Raw genomic sequence first — 20,401 nt, forward strand, 5'->3', positions numbered from 1 at the left:
GACTGAACCACCCAGGCTTCCCAAAAAAGCAGCTTTATAAAATTTAATAACACGGGCATTTTTAAATGCTTTTTAAAGAAACTGTCATTATTATGTGATGATTTCCAGGAGAAAATAAACTAAGCAGAGTTTCTGGTTCACAATTTGGCTTCAGTTTTCTCCAGCTTACAAGAGTTTTTTTCTGGGAAATCAGTACGGTCATGAATGAGTTCTGGGAAACTGCGCTCACCATAGTCAGGGTGCCAGGCAGAACTATAGGATAGGCCAGGAACTGAGTATATGGCAGGAATGTGGTCCAGGCAGTAGGCAACTAAATTTTCTAACAGATATATTCAGAACAGTTCATCCTAAAGCAACAGAATGCACATTCTTTTTGAGTGCTCATGGAACGTTCTCCAGAATAGATCACATACTGGGTCAAAAATCAGGCCTCAGCTAATGACTCAACTAATGTCTTAGATCACACTATGCATATTTTCAGACTACAATGCTATGAAACTTGAAGTCGACCACAAGAAAAAATTTGGAAACACCACAAATACATAGAGGTTAAAGAACACACTACTAAAGAATGAATGGGATAAACAGGAAATTAAAGAAGAAAAAAAATGCATGGAAGCAAATGAAAATGGAAGCACTACAGTCTAGAACCTTTGAGATGCAGCAAAAGTGGACGTAAGAGGGAAGTACATAGCAATACAGGTCCACCTCAAGAAACAAGAAGTCTCAAATACACAACCTAACCTTATACCTAAAGGAGCTAGAAAAGGAACAGCAAATAAAGCCTAAAGGCAGCAGGAGAAAGGAACTAATAAAGATTATGGTAGAAATAAGTTATAGAGAAATAACAAGAAAAAAACTTTAGTAGAACAGATCAACAAAACTAAGAGCTGGTTCTTTGAAAGAATTAATAAAATTGTTAAACCCCTAGCCAGACTTATCAAAAAGAAAAGAGAAAGGACCCAAATAAATAAAATCACGAATGAAAGAGGAGAGATCACAACCAACAACACAGAAATACAATTATAAGATAATATGAAAAATCATATGCCAACAAACTGAGCAATCTGGAAGAAAGGGACAAAGCTCACAAACTACCAAAACTGAAACAGGAAGAAACTGAAAATTTGAACAGACCCATGACCAGCAAAGAAGTTGAATAACTAATCAAAAGTCTCCTAACAAACAAGAGTCCTGGGCCAGATGGCTTCCCAGGGGAATTCTTCCAGACATTTAAAGAAAAGTTAATACCTATTCTTCTCAAACTGTTCCAAAAAATAGAAATGGAAGGAAAACTTCCAAACTTGTTCTACAAGGCCACTATTACCTTGATTCCAAAACCAGACAAAGACTTCACTGAAAAAGAAAACTATAGGCAATATCCCTGGTTAACATGGATGTAAAAGTTCTCAATAAGATACTAGCAAATTGGATGCAACAGTACATTAAAAGAATCATTCACCACAATCAAGTGGGATTTATTCCTGAGCTGCAAGGGTGGTTCAATATTTGCAAATCAATGTGATATACCACTTTAATGAAAGAAAGGAGGGGCACCTGGGTGGCTCAGTCGGTTAAGCATCCGACTTCAGCTCAGGTCATGATCTCCCAGTTCATGAGTTCGGGCCCTGCATGGGACTCTGTGTTGACAGCTCGGAGCCTGGAGCCTGCTTCGGATTCTGTGTCTCCTTCTTTCTCTGCCCCTCCCCTGCTCACACTCTGTCTCTCTGTCTCTCAAAAATGAATAAAACATTTTAAAAAAGAAAAGAAAGGATAAGAACCACACGATCCTGTCAATAGATGCAGAAAAAGCATTTGACAAAATACAGCATCCATTCTTAATAAAAACCCTCAACAGAGCAGGGATCGAGGGAACATACCTCAATATCATAAAGGCCATATACAAAAGGCCCACAGCTAATACTATTCTCTATGGTCAGGAACAAGACATGGGTTTCACTCTCACAAAAAGAAATAAAGGACATCTAAATTGCCAAGGAAGAAGTCCAAATTTCACTATTTGCAGACATCATGATACTCTATGTAGAAAACCCAAAAGACTACACCAAAAAAATGCTACATGAATTCAGCAGTCACAGGATATAAAATTGCTGTATGGAAACCTGTTGCATTTCTATACACGAATAATGAAGAAGCAGAAAGATAAATCAAGGAATCAATCCCATTTGCAACTGTACCAAAACCCACAAGATACCTAGGAATAAACCTAACTAAAGAGGTAAAACATCTGTACTCTGAAAACTGTAGAACACTTATGAAAGAAATTGAAGGGGACACAAAGAAATGGGAAAACATTCCATGCTCGTGGATTGGAAGAATATCTATACTACTCAAAGCACTCTACACATTGAATGCAATCCCTATCAAAATACCATCAGCATTTTTCACAGAGCTAGAGCAAACAATCGTAAAATTTGTATGGAATCACAAAAGACCCTAAAGGGCCAAAGCAGTCTTGAAAAAGAAAAGCTAAACTGAAGGCATCACAATTCTGGACTTCAAGCTATATCACAAAGCTGTAGTCCTCAAGACAGGGTGGTGCTAGCACAAAAACAGACACATTGGTCAATGGAATATAATAGAAAACCCAGAAATGGACCCATAACTATATATGGTCAACTAATACTTGACAAAGCAGGAAAGACTATCCAATGGAAAAAAGACAGTCTTTTCAACAAATGGTGTTCAGAAAACTGGATAGCTACATGCAGAAGAATGAAACTGGATCACTTTCTTACACCACACACAAAAATAAATTCAAAATGGATCAAAGACCTGAGTATGAGACAGGAAGCCATCAAAATCCTAGAGGAGAAGACAGGCAGCAAACCTCTTTGGCCTCAGCCATGGCAACTTCTTACAGATCCGTTTCTGGAGGCAGTAGAAACAAAAGCAAAGATGAACTATTGGGACTTCATCAAGATAAAAAGCTTCTGCACAGCAAAGGAAACAATTGACAAAACTAAAAGGCAGCCTACAGAATAGAATATACTTGCAAATGACATATCTGATAAGGGTTAGTATCCAGGGGCGCCTGGGTGGCTCAGTTGGTTAAACATCCGACTCTTAGCTCAGTTCGGATCTTGATGTCAGGGTTGTACAATCAAGCCCTGTGTCGGCTCCACACTGGGTATGAAGCCTACTTTAAAAAAAAAAAAAAAAAAAAAAGGTTAGTATCCAAAATCTATAAGAGCTTACCAAACTCACCACCCCGAAACAAATAATCTAGTTAAGAAATGGGCAGAAGGCTTGAACAGACCTTTTTCCCACGAAGACATCCAGGTGGCCAACAGACAACATGAAAAGATGCTCATCATCACTCATCAAAACCAGGATTAGATAGCACCTCATACCTGTAAACAACAAATATCGATAAGGATGTGGAAAAGGGGGAACCTTCTTACACTGTTGGTGGGAATGCAGACTGGTACGTCTACTCTGGAAAATAGTATGGAGGTTCCTCAAAGAGTTAAAAATAGAACTACCCTACAACCCAGCAATTGTACTACTAGATATTTACCCAAAGGATATAAACATACTGATTTGAAGGGGTACCTACACCAATATTGATATTATTGGTTATCAATAGTAGTCAATTTGGCTATCAACAATAGCCAAACAGTGGAGAAAGCTCAAATGTCCATCTGCTGATGAAAGGACAAAGAAGATGTGGTGTACGTGTGTACACACACACACACACACACACACACACACACACACACACACACTGGAATATTACTCAGCCATCAAAAATAATGGAATCTTGCCATTTGCAACAACATGGATGGAACTAGAGTGTATCATGCTAAGTGAAATAAGTCAAAGACAATTACCATATGATTTCACTCATGGAATTTAAGAAACAAAATGATTTACATATAGGGGAAGGGAAGAAAAGAGAGAGAGGCAAACCGTAAGAGACTCTTAACTATATAGAGAGCAAACTAAGGATTGCTGGAGGGGAGGTGGGTGGAGGATGGGCTAAATAGGTAAAGGGTATTAAGGAGGGCACTTGTTGTTATGAGCACTGGCTGTTATCTGTAAGTGATGAGTCACTAAATTCTATTCCCGAATCCAATATTATACTATATATTAACTAACTAGAATTTAAGTAAACGCTTAAAAAAATAGTCTGCTTCTGTTACCATAATATATGTCAAAATAGTTTTCTGTTCAGTGAATTGAGTATCCTCAGCTGTTCAGCATGGCATGGACAGAAAGCGAGGGACCTCATTAATATACATCAGGGATAACTTACAGTTGAGATTTCTGTCCTAGTTGAAAAGATGAGACAGCAGAGATATTTTTGAAGACAGCTTCAATTTGTCTGCCATTAGAGTTACACTGCTCCGTTCTCGCTTTGCCTTCTACATGTGATGTGCGGCTGTGTTCTATTCTAGGATTTTTTCTCATAGTCCTCTTGGTAGGGATTCCATTTATTTTTCTCTTGTGTTAGATCTCCTGTTTCCTGTATCTCCCATTTTCCTCTTTCTTGATTTTCTCTCATAATTGGTGGCACACGTCTTCGAAGGACAACTTGAGAAAGTAGATTTTTTTGGTTGCTTGCATATGGGAGAATTTCTTTCTCTTCATGTTCAATTAATTCTTCAGTTGAGTATAGGTTTCTAGGTTAGAAATATTTTTCCTTCCAAATTCTATAAACAACACTTTGCTGGCTTCAAGTGTTTAATCAGTGTTTTACCAGATTTAGAATAGATTTCTAGTTTTATAAAAGCCTTAATTTTGTTTTGTAGGTGTCACAGTTCGAGTGCCTCAAGCAACTACATATGTTGTAAACAATGGACTAACCCTGGGATCAACAGGACCTCAGCTCACAGTGCATCACCGACCACCACAAGTGCATACTGTTAGTGTCGATGCTCGTATTTCCAAAATTTTTATCTGTAGACCTGTCAAATATTGTAGTTAGCATTTATTCTTCAGGCAACAGAAGTTAATTTAAGAATATAGATCTTACCATTATGACAAATTTTCTTAGGGATGTTGGTCATCAAGGATCATTGATTCTGCTTGTGGTGGTGTACAGTGTATAAGAAGAGTCCACAGCTGGTATGTGTGAAGTGAAATAGAGCATTAAAAAATTTTTTTTATGTTTTTTGATTTATTTTTGAGAGAGAGAGAGAGAGAGAAAGCATAGGAGAGAGAGAGAGAGAGAGAGAGAGAGAGAGAGAGAGAGACAGACACAGAATCCAAAGATAGGCTCCAGGCTCTGAGCTGTCAGCACAGAGCCTGATGCGGGGCTTGAACCCATGAACCACGAGATCATGACCTGAGCCGAAGTCGGATGCTGAACCGACTGAGTCACCCAGGCACCCCTGAAATAGAGCATTTTAAGCTCATGGTTAGGGGTGCCCGGGTGGCTCAGTCAGTTAAGCGTCTGACTTCAGCTCAGGTCATGATCTTACGGTTCCTGAGTTTGAGCCCCACATCAGGACTCTGTGCTGATAGTGCGGAGCCTGGAGCCTGCTTCAAATTCTGTTTCTCCCTCTCTCTCCCCTCCCCCCATGTGTGCTCTTCTCTCTCTCTCTCTCTCTCTCTCTCTCTCAAAAGTAAATAAACATTAAAATAAAATTAAAAAAAAAAAATCTCATGGTTAAATTGAAAAGAGTATTTTGAGCATTTAAAGAGTATTTTAAAAAGTATTTTTTCTAACATTTTTTTCCTCAGAACCTTATATCAGTTCTAACTGGTATATTGCCATCACTTTATTGTTTTTTATTAATCCAGTGACATTGGGAATTCATTTATTAAGAGATGACATGGATCAAAAATGTCTCCTTAGATTTAGGCTCCAAAACAATGTCACAATCTTCCGTGACATGATTAGAACAGCATTTGGTATGGTACACCATGTAAATGGACATGTGGGCTTTATGAGAAGGGAGTAGATTGAGGCTTCATATCACTTTTCATCCAAGTGTCCTTTTTTAAGTATACATAATAACAGCTAGCATTTCTTGAGCACCTCCTCTGTGCCAGGCACTGTTAATATACTTGGTCCTCACTGAGCAATCCTTTAGGACTCTTCTCTCCTTTTTTATTCTTTATTATAGATAGGGCAGCTAATGCATAAAGATGTTGAATAACCAACCCAAGGTCATAACTCATGAAAACCCATGCATTCCAGCGTTAGAGCCTATCCTCTTAACAGCTGTTATTTTTACTATTCCACTACAATGAAAAAATTAATGTTAACAGAGCACTAACTGTATACCAGGAGCTCTACCAAGCACTTTACATGTATTATTTTATTTAACAACCCTAGGTGTATTATTATTCTCCTTTGATAGGAAAGGGTACAGTGTCACAAAGATGTTAAGTGGTTACTTAGGTTACTCAGGGTCGTTACCCAAACTAATGTCAGAGCCATTTTAACTAAGGTTGTCTGATCCCAGCACCTGCAGTGTGTTTTCAGTGTTTCAAATCTGGCCCTGTTAGGGTATGTGGTGAATATACCATTACTGTTGTTTGCAGCTACAAATAACTTCTTTCATTCCATATTTCTTCAAAAACTATATAGTAAATATCTCTAATACCTTATAGTTTGCAAATCTGATGACCCATCAAGAGCTTTTTTTTTTTTTTTTTTTTTTGGTCAAGAACATTTTTTAAAAACCAGGAGCCCATGGGGTGCCTGGGTGGCTCAGTCGGTTGAGTGTCCAACTTTGGCTCAGGTCATGATCTTACGGGTAGTGAGTTTGAGTCCTGCGTCAGGCTCTGTGCTGACAGCTCGGACCCTGGAGCCTGCTTCAGATTCTGTGTCTCCCTCTCTCTCTGCCCCTCTCTCTCTGTCTCAAGAAGAAAAAAAAAAAAAACAAAACACTAAAAAAACCCACAAAAACAGGAGCCCATGTGTATTGTCTTAGTAGAATAAACTGTATCTTACAGGAGGAACATTCTTTTATTTTAATTAATTTAGAAGATGGTTTTAAATAAGAATTTCAAATATATATAAAAATAGTATACTATAGTGATTCCCACTTACACATCACTCATCTTAACACTTGTCAGCGTATGGCTAATCTTTTTCATCTGTATTCACCCATTTATTCCAGCAACCCAAATATATACTGGATTATTTTGAAGCAAATCCCTATCGTATCATTTCATTTGTAAAACTTGAATAAAAATCTCCATTGCAGTGGCAAGAATGAAAAGACAAAACTCAGTTGACTTAATATTAAGTTTTAAGATATGAGCAGATTCAGAGTCTTAGAATTTTAAGAATTAGAAGGTATATAACAGCTATTAAAGCTGTTGTCAGACTCGTCAAATTCCTCTACTACCTTCAGTTAGATTCATGGCTTCAGCCATCTTCTCTTAGATCTTGCTGATTATATGTTTATTTAGTGTTATTTACTTATGTGATTAAATTATTTGAGGAAAAAAGACAATTTGAAAGAGAAAATATAGCAACATGGCCAGTATTCAAATCACTCCTACTTCTCCAACTTTCAGTGTTTTATTTAAATTTTATTCTTTTCCCTTCTGACTTTATGTTTATTTTAGCTTTTTAACTGTGAATTGTATCCTCTTCCAGATGTGTATATGAATGTTTTCCACCAGGCATATGAATTTAAGCAGATTTGTATTCCTTGAAATTATCCTTTTTGAGTTCTTACTATGTGCACATTACTGCTACTAAGCTTTGACAAGGGATAGAGATTAAAAAGATATCAGACCTTCACAGAATTCACTATTTAGTGTATATAAATTATCCATTTTATGAAATGCGTATTAAAACACAGTTCTTGTGAAATGAATTTCAGTTAAGGAAATCTTTGTTTCAGACTTTCAGCCTAAAGTCAGTGAGCAGTGATATGTTTCACTTGGGAAAAAAAAGATCACTCGTATCCCTGTTTCCTGGTTTATACTTGAATCTTTTTTGAAAAAATTATCATCATTGTAATCTTTATTAAAATCTAGGTATAATGATAACAATGTCCAGTGTTAAACAAGTCAGTTTGAATTGGTCCACTTAATATTCACGCTTTTTCATATGGCCTTAACAGCTACCTTTTCAAATTTATCTTTTTTATTCATACACCCTATTTCTAAGTAAAAGTTAATGTTTGTTTTTGCCCCTAAATCCCTTTACTTTCCTATCCCTTATTCATGCTTTACCTATTGGCAGAAAAGAACATGGCTCTTGCTGCATTTCTAAATCTTACCGTTCTTAGTGCACTTTAAATGTGACCATTTTTGTGCAGACTGACCAAGAACATAATATACATTCAGCATTAAATGTGCTTATTCATGGTATGCTACTGTCTTTAGATAGAAAAATGGCCTAAAAATAAAAGTAGAGTTAAATACTCAAATTATTTACTATAGACTGTATCATAACACGTGATATTTTAAAATGTTATATTATTCTAAAATAAGAATCTGTAACATAGGTAAACATAAATTATTTTGTTCAAGATAGATGATTATTTTAGCTTCTATCAAAATGATGTTCCATTAGCAAAGGCTTTTATTTCCTGAGGAAAGCGCAATTTTTTAGATGTAGAAAGTATACAGGAGTAACCTCAGCACCATTGTTTATGGCATGATTGGTTACAAATCACCAAATAGGACTAGCCATATGTGCCATAGTATATGGTATTTCTTGGTATTCTTGATATAAAATGATATTTCTCTAAATGACCTCTAAGATGTTTTAGTTGTAGCATTCAGAAATAGTCCTTTCTGTAATCATTATTAAGTCAACATGACTCTTTTTTTGTTAGGAGCCCCCCCGCCCTGTTCACCCAGCACCCTTACCAGAAGCCCCACAGCCACAGCGTCTGCCCCCAGAAGCTGCCAGCACATCTCTGCCTCAGAAGCCACACTTGAAGTTAGCACGAGTTCAGAGTCAAAACGGCATTGTACTGTCATGGAGTGTCCTGGAGGTAGATCGAAGCTGTGCCACTGTGGACAGCTATCATCTCTATGCTTACCATGAGGAACCCAGTGCCACTGTGCCCTCACAATGGAAAAAGATTGGAGAAGTAAAGGCACTTCCCTTGCCCATGGCATGCACTCTCACCCAGTTTGTATCTGGCAGCAAATACTATTTTGCAGTACGAGCCAAGGATATTTATGGACGTTTTGGACCTTTCTGTGATCCTCAGTCAACAGACGTGATCTCTTCTTCCCAGAGCAGTTAAACCTTGGAGCCTCTATCTCTTCCTCTTTCTGACTTCCACTTTTTGGTCTTGTTTTAATCTTGTGCATGATATCCATTGTAAAATCCACATTGTGCAAGATTTCTTGGACAGCTGTGTATATACACTACATTTGTTTATAATCAGAAGTAAAATAAACAGCCCATAAAGCAAGAATCTTCTCCTGGACAATTGAAGCTTCAAGGTTCTGAAATGTAAATGTGCACCTTGCTTTAGTTTTAAGGCTGGGGAATATGTGTGGGTGTTTATGTGTGTTTTTCCCTATTTATATGTTTACTGCGGTGGAACCTCCTATTTCCATTCTCAATTTTACCTCTCTTCAGGTATTAAGTAAGTAGATCGAGGGATCAGAAGTATGGTATGTAACTGGCACGATTCTACTTCTAAGGGATCTGTAGTTCATGGTTAAATGATTTTAACTGAATCTGAACAAAACCCAAAGAAAGAAAGAAAAAGAAAAATGGTGAAATAGTTTAAAATAGGTTCATTTGAACACAGGAAAGGATCTGTCTTTTTTCTTTTGTTGGTTGTTCATTAGGTAAAAAAGATCTGCAGTGGCCCCTCTCTTTCCTAATCTGGCTCTTACATTTATTTTGTGCCTTAGAGATTAACTACAAAAATAAACATGACCATTTGTCCATTGTTGATCTTCTCTTTCAGGCTTTTGCCCTTCATTTCTCCTTCATCTCCACTAAATATAGCACACCTCCTCTCAAGTCACTTTTAAACCAATCCTTTTAGGTATATTGTTATCAGTGGCATCACTACATTTAACTCTCCAAATTTGACTTGCTCTTTTCTTCTAATAATGTAAGTGCTTTTATCTTTGGTCACTATTTAAATTAACTGTGTAAAATGGACCAAGAAAGACCATATTATGTAAGAAAATTGTTTTTCAAACATATTTTAGGATTTATGTTGCATACTGTGTTAGAGATTATAAAAGCAGTGTTAGTTCTCTTTATCACTCAAAGCATAGTATTCTTTCAAATGTAGTAAAGAATAAAATTCACAAAGTACAGTGAACTAAATATCAAAGGGAAAGCTTTATTTCCTTATTGTCATATCATTCTTTCTGTTTTAACCTTTTAACTTTATTTTGATGGTGCCAAGTTTTGTCTGATTTACCCTCTGTCAGCTTTAGATAGGATTTGGGGTTATTTTATTTAACAGTTAGGTATAACTTTCTGTGTGTCTCTGTTCCTGTTCAAAGTTAATCAAATTCATTTTAGGTCCTGGACTTTCAGTATGAGTGCCAGCTCTCCTGGTTTCAGGTAGGTGTTCGAGGGTAGATAGTTTAGGGCAGGAGAAATGGGGTAAGTTTGGGGATGAGAGAGAATGATTGGGAATAGTGTGAAAGGAATTCATGGAGTTTGTGAAATAGTTTTTCAAGTCATCTTCCTTTACCTTATTTAAATTCCTACCTTCTCAAAATAAATTCATCTTTAGTTTTCCCTGGAATTATAGGAGGGAGCTATTCCTTCTGTGAATGCTGCTTTGTTTGCAACTTTGATGGCTTGTAATGAGAAGCATTCTAGTTGTAAAACTCTCATTAGAGACTTTCACCGGTCAGTGTACTGTCACATTAGGTGTGAAGTTTGATGCTGAAGAAAGTCTACAGATTGCCAAAATTGTAAATGTTCCAAAACCTTCCTTTCACTTTCAGAAAATGAGACCACAATGAGAATTAAAGTTTTTATCAATCAGATTTGCCAAGCATGTAGATGTTACTCATTCTAGGACTGATGGTGGTAAAGAAGTTGCCAGTGTCATGCCAATCAAAATTCTGAAAGGGAGAATTTGATGACCTTCTAGATGTGTATGAACACCTATCTATATCTGCATGTATATATGTTTTTACCTGCAATGGTTGCGTTGTTGATTATGTGATCAAGATCATTCCTGTCTGCAGAATGGAAGGCCCGTGTTCAAAATTGTTCTTTATTGGCCGGTTTATGGTCATGTGATGACAATTTGCCCTAGCCTAGAAAAGCTTCCCTTGGTGAATGTTTTTATTTATATTCACTAATCTTTTTTTTTTTTTTTAAAGCTTTCATAGCATTATGTAATCAGGCAAAAAAGCCCAGTAGAATGAAAGTATTTTAGCCTATATTGTGTGTTTTCTGTCAAAGGAAGAAATAATAAATTACCAAATAGTAACCCTAAAAATATATTTACTATAGCAAAATCAAACTTTTTATTCCAGAAGGTGGAAGGAAGGAAGCTACAAAGAGAGACTGTAATTATTTGAGGAAAGCGTTTATTATGAGATGCTTTCCTCAGATTAGCCTGCCATGGGATTTATAGGCAACATCTATATTGAATTTACTGAAAAATGCTAAGCTTAGAACTGTTGGCTTTTATTTTGGGCAGGTTTTAATGTTGATGAGCTGACTTTCTGTTTGGTTCATTTCTTTTGGGAGAAAGAATGGAAGACTCAACTAGAAATAGCTACTGATTACAGACCATATTGTAGCAATTCACACTCCATGGTACCTTTTTTATTTCATGGTACCTTTTCACAAAGTATTACAGATAAGTTTGATTATCCCATTTTGGGAATGCAAGTTTGCTGCATTTGTAGCTGGACAATACTTGTCCAAGTGCTGCCTTATTGGAAATTCTGAAAACTTCTGATATATTGACCTGAGATGTAGGGTGTTCATATGGCTTTTAAAAAGTAAGTGATGTTTGTTACTCTCTGTTTTGCACTTTGTCAGAGTAACTTTCACCCTGTTTTAAGTGTAAGCCTCATTTAAAAATTATGTTCTTGCCAGTAAATTTATAAATTACAAAGACAACATCTGTTGTTAGCTGTTAACTTTATGAGGTAACTATATCCCTGTTTCTTTGGACTCACTTTAAAATATGCAGAATACTGTTTAACACAGTAGACGTTTATGAGAGAAGTGAGGACATACAGCTTTCTTCCTTGAAAAGTATTTATTGGGATGTCATTTGCCTCACAGAGAGTGTTCCCCACTCACCCTACCCCGATTGCTGGATAATAAATAAAAGGTTTAAATGAAAAACGTGACCTAAAGCAAGGAGCTTAGAATCTTTGGTACATCTGTCTGCAAATTCCTTAGATGGGCTGTACTATACAGTTCTCTTACTGTATTGGGAAAGTGTTAACTTAGTTTTTGTCGTTTGCTCTTTTGCTTACATTTTCCAAATTATCATTTATGCAGCCAGGTGAATGTTAATATTGCATGATATGCACTTATCTTGTTCCACGAATTTTCCAGTACTGTACAAAATTAACAAAATAATGCCTGTGGTATCTTATCTTACTTTGATATTTGATACACTGTGATTTTAGCACAGTAGAGTACTGAAAAGACCTTCCAAGTGTTCTCCCCAACTTTCCTTCTTGGGCTGTTTCAGTATCATATGAGTTATTTGTTATTTTAATTCCATCATTGACCAGTCATTGGCCTATTTTATTCTAATTTCCAGAAAAAACCATGCCCCAAATTTGGATTGTTGGAAATAAGTCTCTCTAAAAGCAATGTATGATTTTGCCTTCCTTACTATTTACTGGGTGGGTGATGCCCCTCTCCCACTTTTTAAAATTTTTGGACAAACAAAAAGAACAGGTGTTTTGTTAGTGTGACAGACATAGATCTAATTCCTAAAACATATTCCCCTTGAGCCAGCCAATGGGGAGGAAAGGATGATAAAACACACGTTTTGTCTTCTCATCTTCAAATAGTTTTATCATGTTACGTAAGTTTTTGTTTTTTTGTGTTTTTTTTTTTTTTTAATTTGTAGAGTCAGCTAAGTACCCATCATTTATGTTTAAATGCTGAGGGGGGGGTTTGTTTTTGTTTTGTTTTGTTTTTGGTTTTTGGTTTTTTTTTTTAGTTTTTGTACATAAGGTAACTGGGCAATCAAACACCTTTTGGGGATCCTGGCTTTATTATTTTCTCAGCCATTTCAAAATTAAATATAAAAGTAGATCTTTTGTAGGAAACTTGCATCCTGATTTTTCTTTATTGCAGGTGAAAGTGTAAATAGTAAGACAATGTTTAAGACCTTCCTAATGTCTAATATAAACTGGGCTATAGCAAGTTGCCCTATTTTTATTAGGTTTTGAAGGTTTTTGTGGGTTTTTTTTTCTTTTTTAAATGTACAGTAGAGTGGTGTCTGTATAAGTGTTAACTGTAGTGGGATTTTGTCCAGCAAGCCTGACATTTATACTTTGAAATAAACTACTGGGTTTTTAACATTCTGAGTATTCTGATTCATTGTAATTATTCTCAGCCCTTGTGTTGCTTTTGGAAGTTCTCACCTTATTAAGAATCACCCATTATACTGTGTAATATTGTTTATTTAACCTACTTGGCAATATTTCATCACTCAAACCGCATACAGTTCTCTAGCTTTGAAAGAAAAATTGCTCTATACAGTTTTGCTCCCAGATTAGATATGCTGCTTTTAACTAGTGGGAGACAACATTAAGGTCATATTGTGTGCCTAGTCTGCACCATGAAGAATCAGCTGGTGCTTATTAATGATCAGAAAAATCACTAACTGCATTTCCATTAGAGGTTCCTTTGAAAACGCAGTTCCACCATCCCCTAGGGCTTTGCCCTTAAGTATATCCAGCCAGGGGAAGGAGAAAGAGCATGGAAGAGTACAGGTTTTTAGGGGCCGAGCCCAGAAGTGACACTAATTTTGGACTCCTTTGGCAAGAACCCTGTCACACGGCACAACTATCTAGGGGAACCTGGGTGATGTGTTCTGTGTGGCCAGGCATAAAAGGAGAATATGGATCTGGCTGAGCAGTTTCTGCCATACCGTCCTGTATATAAACTTGTATGCTGAAGCCAGTTAGTTATCTTCTAGAATATTTCCTCTACACTCTGTCACCCTATAGTGAATGTTTGTTGTCAAAACCTACAAAATCAATAGTAGAAAATAAAAGTGACAGACAAAATTTAATATATTTTATTAAGATTAATTCTGAATGGAAAAAACATAGCTAAAATAGTGCCTTTGGAATCTTATTTGCGACCTTCTATTCCCTCTGTTCCCTCAAATCCCTCCTTCATTTTATGTCCTGTTTCAAAATTGGTTTCATGATAATAAAATCAAAGTTGTAGGTCTCTGGCATGCCCTGGTGGAGAGTTTTGTTGAAACGGTTCCAGTGAAAAACAGGGAGGCCATCTTGTACTGTGGGACCACTAATGGCATGGGCTGTGTACGCTGATGCTAGGTAGATATCGGCCACCTGGAAAGGGAAAGGAGAGGGACATTTTAGAAAAAAACATTTGGAAAAAAATTCACTAAATCCCCGTTTTTTTCCCTTTTTTTTTTGTTTTTATCCTTTTTTTTCCAAAGTCACAATATTAGCCCCCCTTTTAAAACAAAATCTTGCAAGCTCCCACAATATGCTCTTCCATAACCATTTGGCGTTCCAATGTGAATTGAGCAGAAGTGCATTAGGTTAACGTAGCCAAAAGTGTGAGGTCTGGAGTCAAAGTGCTCATATTCAGAATTCTAGCTCCAAAACTTATTTTAAAATAACCACTATTTCGCTCAGTTTTCTCATTTGCAAAAGGGTAATAACCCAACTTCTTGGAGGGGTTGTCAGAAGGAGTTAGGGAGCAGTTTATATGAAGCAGAATGTAGACTTCAATAAAAGTTGTTATTAGGGCAGTAACGAGTTTTAAAGTAGAAGGAACTCTATTAAAATAGGAGGTCTGTGGTTCTCAAAAGCACCTAAACAAGATCTTAACCTTAGAGAAAAAGGAAGAACATGTCTCCTAACTTCTGATTTTCCACGTATTCAAAATGGCTCAAGAAAAATGCTAATAAATTAAGTATATCCTTTAGCAGAAACTCTTCTGATGAAAATCGGCAGACTCCTCTCTCCAGAGGAAAGTAAATTTGGCAGATGGAGGCTTGGCTTGGGTTCTCTCAGGAAAGGCAGCAGACATGATTCTCTTTGTGTATTCGGGAATGGCTAGAACACTTCTTGCACACTTTACTGAATGTTTGCAAATACCATTAAAAAGAAATAAACATTCACTGGGGTTTCATGTGTGCCAGGCTCTCTATACCCACTAATTTTTTTTTTAACTTTACACAACATATTTACTTTACACATTAAGACTAGAGCTTTCCTGTAGCTAAAAAGTAGCTTGAGTAGGAACGAGACTACTCTGAAGCCTATGAGGCAAGTACTATTATTATGCCCATCTTCCAGATAGGGAAACAAGCATTACAAGATCGTGGAATTTACTATTATTTGGCAGAGGAGGGCCTTGAAGTTAGGCGATGGGACCTACTATCAGAATCTCTTAAAAAGCTGACTCCTGAAACTGACTTTATGGTCAGAGACAGTATTGTGCTTTACGCCGCAGAAATCCCTGCAGCTTTGCCTTTGAATAGGTTTATGTGCTTGTGAAAATTAAATTCAAAAGCCAATAAGCATGTTACCTTCGTGTCATAGCAACCTCCAGGACTTGGGTTAAGTGAGTTCAGGTCCTCACGGCAGCAGATGGTATTGCAGGGATCGCCCTTACTGTAAGGATCCTTCTTATAATCTAGAAAACAGTGATGGGGAAAAGGGTGAGTACTGGCTATTCGGAGATACACCTACCCCCCTGGTAAGCTTTTTGGACCTGCTGAAGTATATAGATGATCAGAGAGTATACCCCAGTGGCCTCTTTGACCTAGTCTGCTCTCAAGAAACTTGCACGGTGAAGAGTTGACAGAAGAGAGGTAATAAAGGAGAAATGTGCATCAATGTTTTTCTACAAAATAAATACAAATTTGATGCTGTTCATCACAAATAAAGTATTCATGAATAATTTTTGTTTTATTAGCTGCTTTTGTCCTTAGAAGAAAACCTGGGTTAGGGTTGGTGGGGGGGTGGTAAAAAGAAAGTACACTGTATGAGTTATTCTGTGTTTTACATATTTTTTCCCAGTTAAAAAAACATGTAGAATCTTTTTCCCTGTCATTTTATAAAATAGGACAAAATTCTATTTGTTCAGAATAAAATATGTATATTATTGATTGAATACTGAATACTTAACTTCTTATAATTCCTTCTAGTACAGAGATGGATTCTTTACGTGGGGAAACTTACATGGATTCTTTATCCCTTTGGAAGAAAAGGAGTTTTGAAGAATGATTCTTGAGAAATGTGCTACGTACTGTTGTATCGCATGATATATTTCATGGATGCCATATCAGTCACTTTCCCTTGGTCACGCCGGAAGATTTTGGCTCGTGAAGCCATATCATAGGAGTACTCCAAACCCAGCTTCTGAACTAACATTGGATAGCCACTCCAGTTGTAGATTTTTTCATGGAAAGGAATGTTGTAGGAGGGCCAATATCCTGATTTGGAATGGAAAGGAAGCAGGGAGACAGAAAAGAGAGATGGGACAAAATAGATGTTATTAACGATAGTTTCTTTTGAAAATTGGCACAGGTGTGTAATTACAAAATGATATAAAGAAAATTAAGCTTTGAATGTGAACACTGGCCTTCACACTGGATCCTTTTAAATTTACAGAATCAGTACACTTCTAGATTGTTCCATTAGGGAAAGAAGAGCATCAGAATTCTTTGTTTCTCAAAATTCTTAAAGCAATCTGTTAACCAGAAAATAACTTTATTATCTATAGAGCAAAATGAAGCATAACACAGAGTGGTCTGGGGGAATTGGTTTAAGTTGGTTTAAGTTAGTTACTGAAATGCCAAAAGATGGTTTCACAATGTGGCCCCACCAGGGAACAGGCCAGATGCTAATCATGGGATAGTGGAAGAACACAGTACCTAGAGTTGAGGAAACCTGAATTCTAGTCTCAGGGCTGACTCTCTAGGTCTTAGGCAGTTAACGTCACTTTATTTTCTTTTTTAACAGGGAGAGGGAAAGGAAGAATCCATGGTTTGAAGAGACTAGAGATGATCTTTAAGGTTCCAGTGGGTTTTAACTTCCTTGTAAGCATTCATTAAGGCTTAGCTTCATTCAGAACTTCATAATGTGCCAAGACCACAGAGCCCATTAGTCACGAAGCATCAAACATGTGACACAGCTCTGGTACAATCAATATTTCAGGAACATCCCATATTACAATGGCCTGGGCTACCGTCCATAGGACAGTCAGTCAACACAGTGACTCCTCCATCGTTCAGGGGCTAACCTCCCACCCTCATATTGTCTTGGCATTGGTTTGCCTTTCTCCTTTTTTTTTTTTTTTTTACTGTTTTATAGAACCCCCTACTTTGGGGTGAGGTCACTGATTAAAAAAATGACAAGACATTCGATGGTGCTGATTCTAGGACACAGACCAGCATCAGGAAGAACTGAGATAAAGACAACATTGAAATGACAGGCTAAAATCATGTGTATAATATAGTATATCTAGGCTACATATAGATTTGGGAATTAGACTGCCTGGATCTGAAGCTTGGTTCTGCCATCATTAGGTATGTGACCGTAGACAAAGTATTTAAATTCTCTGTGCTTCAGTTTCTTCATCTATAAAATGTGAACAATGACAGTACTTACATTATAAGGATTATTATGAGCATGAAATAAGTTCAAACAGATGAAATACTTACAATAGTGTCTAATACTTGGTAAGCATTAGATGAATATTAACTATTATATTTCTCTCCCTTTTTTTTTAACTTTTTAATGTTAAATGAGAGACAGAGACAGAGCATGAGTGGGGGAGGGGTAGAAAGACTGGGAGACACAGAATCCTAAGCAGACTCCAGGCTCTGAGCTATCAGCACAGAGCCCGATGCGGGGCTTGAACCCACTAACTGTGAGATCATAACCTGAGCCAAAGTCGGATGCTCAACCGAATGAGCCACCCAGGCACCCCTATAATTATATTTCTCTTTATGTGAACACAGATCAAATGGATAATAAAAATAGCTGCTCTATCCTTCACATTTTCATAAAGCTTCATGATTTACAAAAACATTTAAAATAGAGTATCTTGTATATTTCCCAACAACCTAATGATGTATAAGCATTACCATCCCTCCTAATAAAGGAAGAAATAAAGCTTCAGAGATGACAGATGCCTCCCTTCTGATCAAGGGCTTCTATCGATATACCACAGTTGCTTCCAAGTTTTGGAAGCAGGGCCTGGGTGGCTCCATCAGTTAAGTGACTCTTGATTTTGGTTCAGGTCATGATCTCATGGTTCATGGGTTCAAGCCCCACATGGGGCTCTGTGCTGACTGTGCGGAGCCTGCTTGGATTCTCTCTCTCTTCCCCTCCCCCACTTGTGCTTGCTCTCTCTCTCTCTCTCTCTCTCTCCCGCTGAAAAATAAATAAACTTTAAAAAAAAGAAAGGAAAAGAAAATTCTAGGAGGCTCATGGGACTTTTTGTCTTTTATCATAATGGCTATATGATATCACTTAATTATTTGGGCAAATCACATATTTCTTTCTGAGCCTTTCTTTCCTTACAGTAAAATGGTGACAATGCCACTTAATCTGGAAGTATGTTAATGAAGACCAAACAACGGAAAGTAAGTAAAAGGCCCAGAAGGGACTGCCTAGTATATAGGAGACAATGAATTTAACTCTCTGTTTTTCCCACCACTGGCAAAATAACTACAAACAGATCAGCACCAGCTTTTATTTTAGTCCCAGGGTAGGTTTCTTCATGGGATCTAGGCACCACATTGCAAAGAACCTGAATCTGCCATTCAATAATCAGCAGCAGTCCAAGAAAAGGCCTTGAATAATCTGTCCCCTTCAACACGCGTCTCCCTCTTGAGGCATGCTAGTTTTATAAGGCTCTTACCGGCTGGATGAACCAGGCTTCAGGCTCAGACAGCCGACTTCTCAGTGTTGAATTGTCATCCTAACCAAGTGACTGCCTCATGATTTGACTTCTCAGGTCAATTTTCCTTCAAAAAAGGAGGTAGGTCTGCTTCTTGGTGGTATCTGATCTGCTTGGCAATTGAAGTTTCCACCTCCATTAACTCTGTTTTATGCAGATTATGAGCATGTAGCGTGTGTGAGCCATTTCTGCTGAGACGGCTCTCCCTGGATGTCATTATAAAATCTCTGGGGACCTGGGAGCCTGAGGACCAGGCCCTGATTTCCAGGGTCCATACCTTACCTTGGTTCCATTCCGACTCCTCTATCAGGTGATCTATTGCAATAGTTTCCTAACTAGACTCCTGCCTTCTCTCTGACTTCAAGTCTGTTCTCCCTTTTCAACAACTCCCATTTTCTAAAGGATAAAGTCTACACTGCTTAGCAGGATATACAAGGCTGGTATGTTTCACCTTCCACTACCCACCACGTCATAGCCTTCCCTCTAGCTATCTCGAGCTAACAGTTTATCAAACACACCACACTTTTCGTGCCTCCATTTGTCCGGGCATCCCCTTATCAAATTGGTGAGCTCTTTTTAACCTCTGATCGTCACTCAGACATCATCTGCGCTCCCATTTGTTCAACAAATGTGCAAATATGTGTGCCAAACAGCAGGTTCAATGCAAAATAAAAGTACGTGCTTTGTGTCAGCAATGTGCTCAAGAATCATCTCCCTTAATTCTCATAACAACTTTGTGAAGTTACAAGGGTGCACACTCCCACATCTGAAAACTCTTGGGGGCCAGATGTTTCAGAATTCAGGGTCTTGCAGACTTTAGAACAGCAATGGAGTTGCTGTATATGACACTGCAGCCTCCATGGGGAATATCTCATAAAGGCCCTGAAATTTCTGTAGCCTAATGTGTAGTCTCCCTAGACGAGAGGAAATAAAGACTAAATGGGCAGGTCAAGTCTACCAAACTACCAAACTGGTAGGTTTTGCTACCCAAATGAGTTCAGGTCAGGTCATATTTTGCTACTAAGTTTACTAGGGAAAAAACAAAACAAAACAAAAGCAACAACAACAAAAACTTTGAGATTTCAAAATTACAAATAAGTGATTGTGGGCCTGTACCACTACTGTCATGCTTTACAGATGAAGAAAGTGGGACTTGGAGAGAGGGGATCATTTGTTTGAGATTTGGAGGAGCAGAGGTTCAAATCAAGGCAGTGTCACTCCAAACCTTGTGCTTCAAATATATGAGTTCTGGTCTTGCCTTCCAGACCCGCCTTTTCTGATCCCTCCCACTGACAGCAGCTCCCACTGGGCTTGGGACACCCAGACTTTATGACTGCTCTTCCCTTTCTGGGTTCTAAT

At 37.6% G+C, this 20,401-nt stretch overlaps 2 protein-coding genes across 6 annotated transcripts in view; one reads left to right on the forward strand and one right to left on the reverse strand.

The window, feature by feature from the left end:
- The window catches only part of ATF7IP (activating transcription factor 7 interacting protein), a 120,729-nt gene extending 107,288 nt beyond the window's left edge, over positions 1 to 13,441 (forward strand). For all 5 annotated transcript variants that reach the window (XM_060658310.3, XM_060658309.2, XM_060658308.2 and 2 more), the window contains exons 14-15: positions 4,776 to 4,888; positions 8,775 to 13,441. In XM_060658310.3, coding sequence (XP_060514293.1) covers positions 4,776 to 4,888; positions 8,775 to 9,194 — 533 coding nt within the window. In that variant the 3' untranslated portion in view covers positions 9,195 to 13,441. The remainder of the gene's footprint in view (positions 1 to 4,775; positions 4,889 to 8,774) is intronic.
- Positions 13,442 to 14,152: 711 nt separating this feature from the next.
- The window catches only part of PLBD1 (phospholipase B domain containing 1), a 53,043-nt gene continuing 46,794 nt past the window's right edge, over positions 14,153 to 20,401 (reverse strand). Inside the window, exons 9-11 of the mRNA XM_060658314.3 lie at positions 16,383 to 16,568; positions 15,660 to 15,766; positions 14,153 to 14,448 (exon numbers count right to left, since the gene is read on the reverse strand). Coding sequence (XP_060514297.1) covers positions 14,266 to 14,448; positions 15,660 to 15,766; positions 16,383 to 16,568 — 476 coding nt within the window. The 3' untranslated portion in view covers positions 14,153 to 14,265. The remainder of the gene's footprint in view (positions 14,449 to 15,659; positions 15,767 to 16,382; positions 16,569 to 20,401) is intronic.

Source organism: Panthera onca, chromosome B4, assembly GCF_046562875.1.
Source record: "Panthera onca isolate mPanOnc1 chromosome B4, mPanOnc1 haplotype 2, whole genome shotgun sequence".
NCBI lineage: Eukaryota > Metazoa > Chordata > Mammalia > Carnivora > Felidae > Panthera > Panthera onca.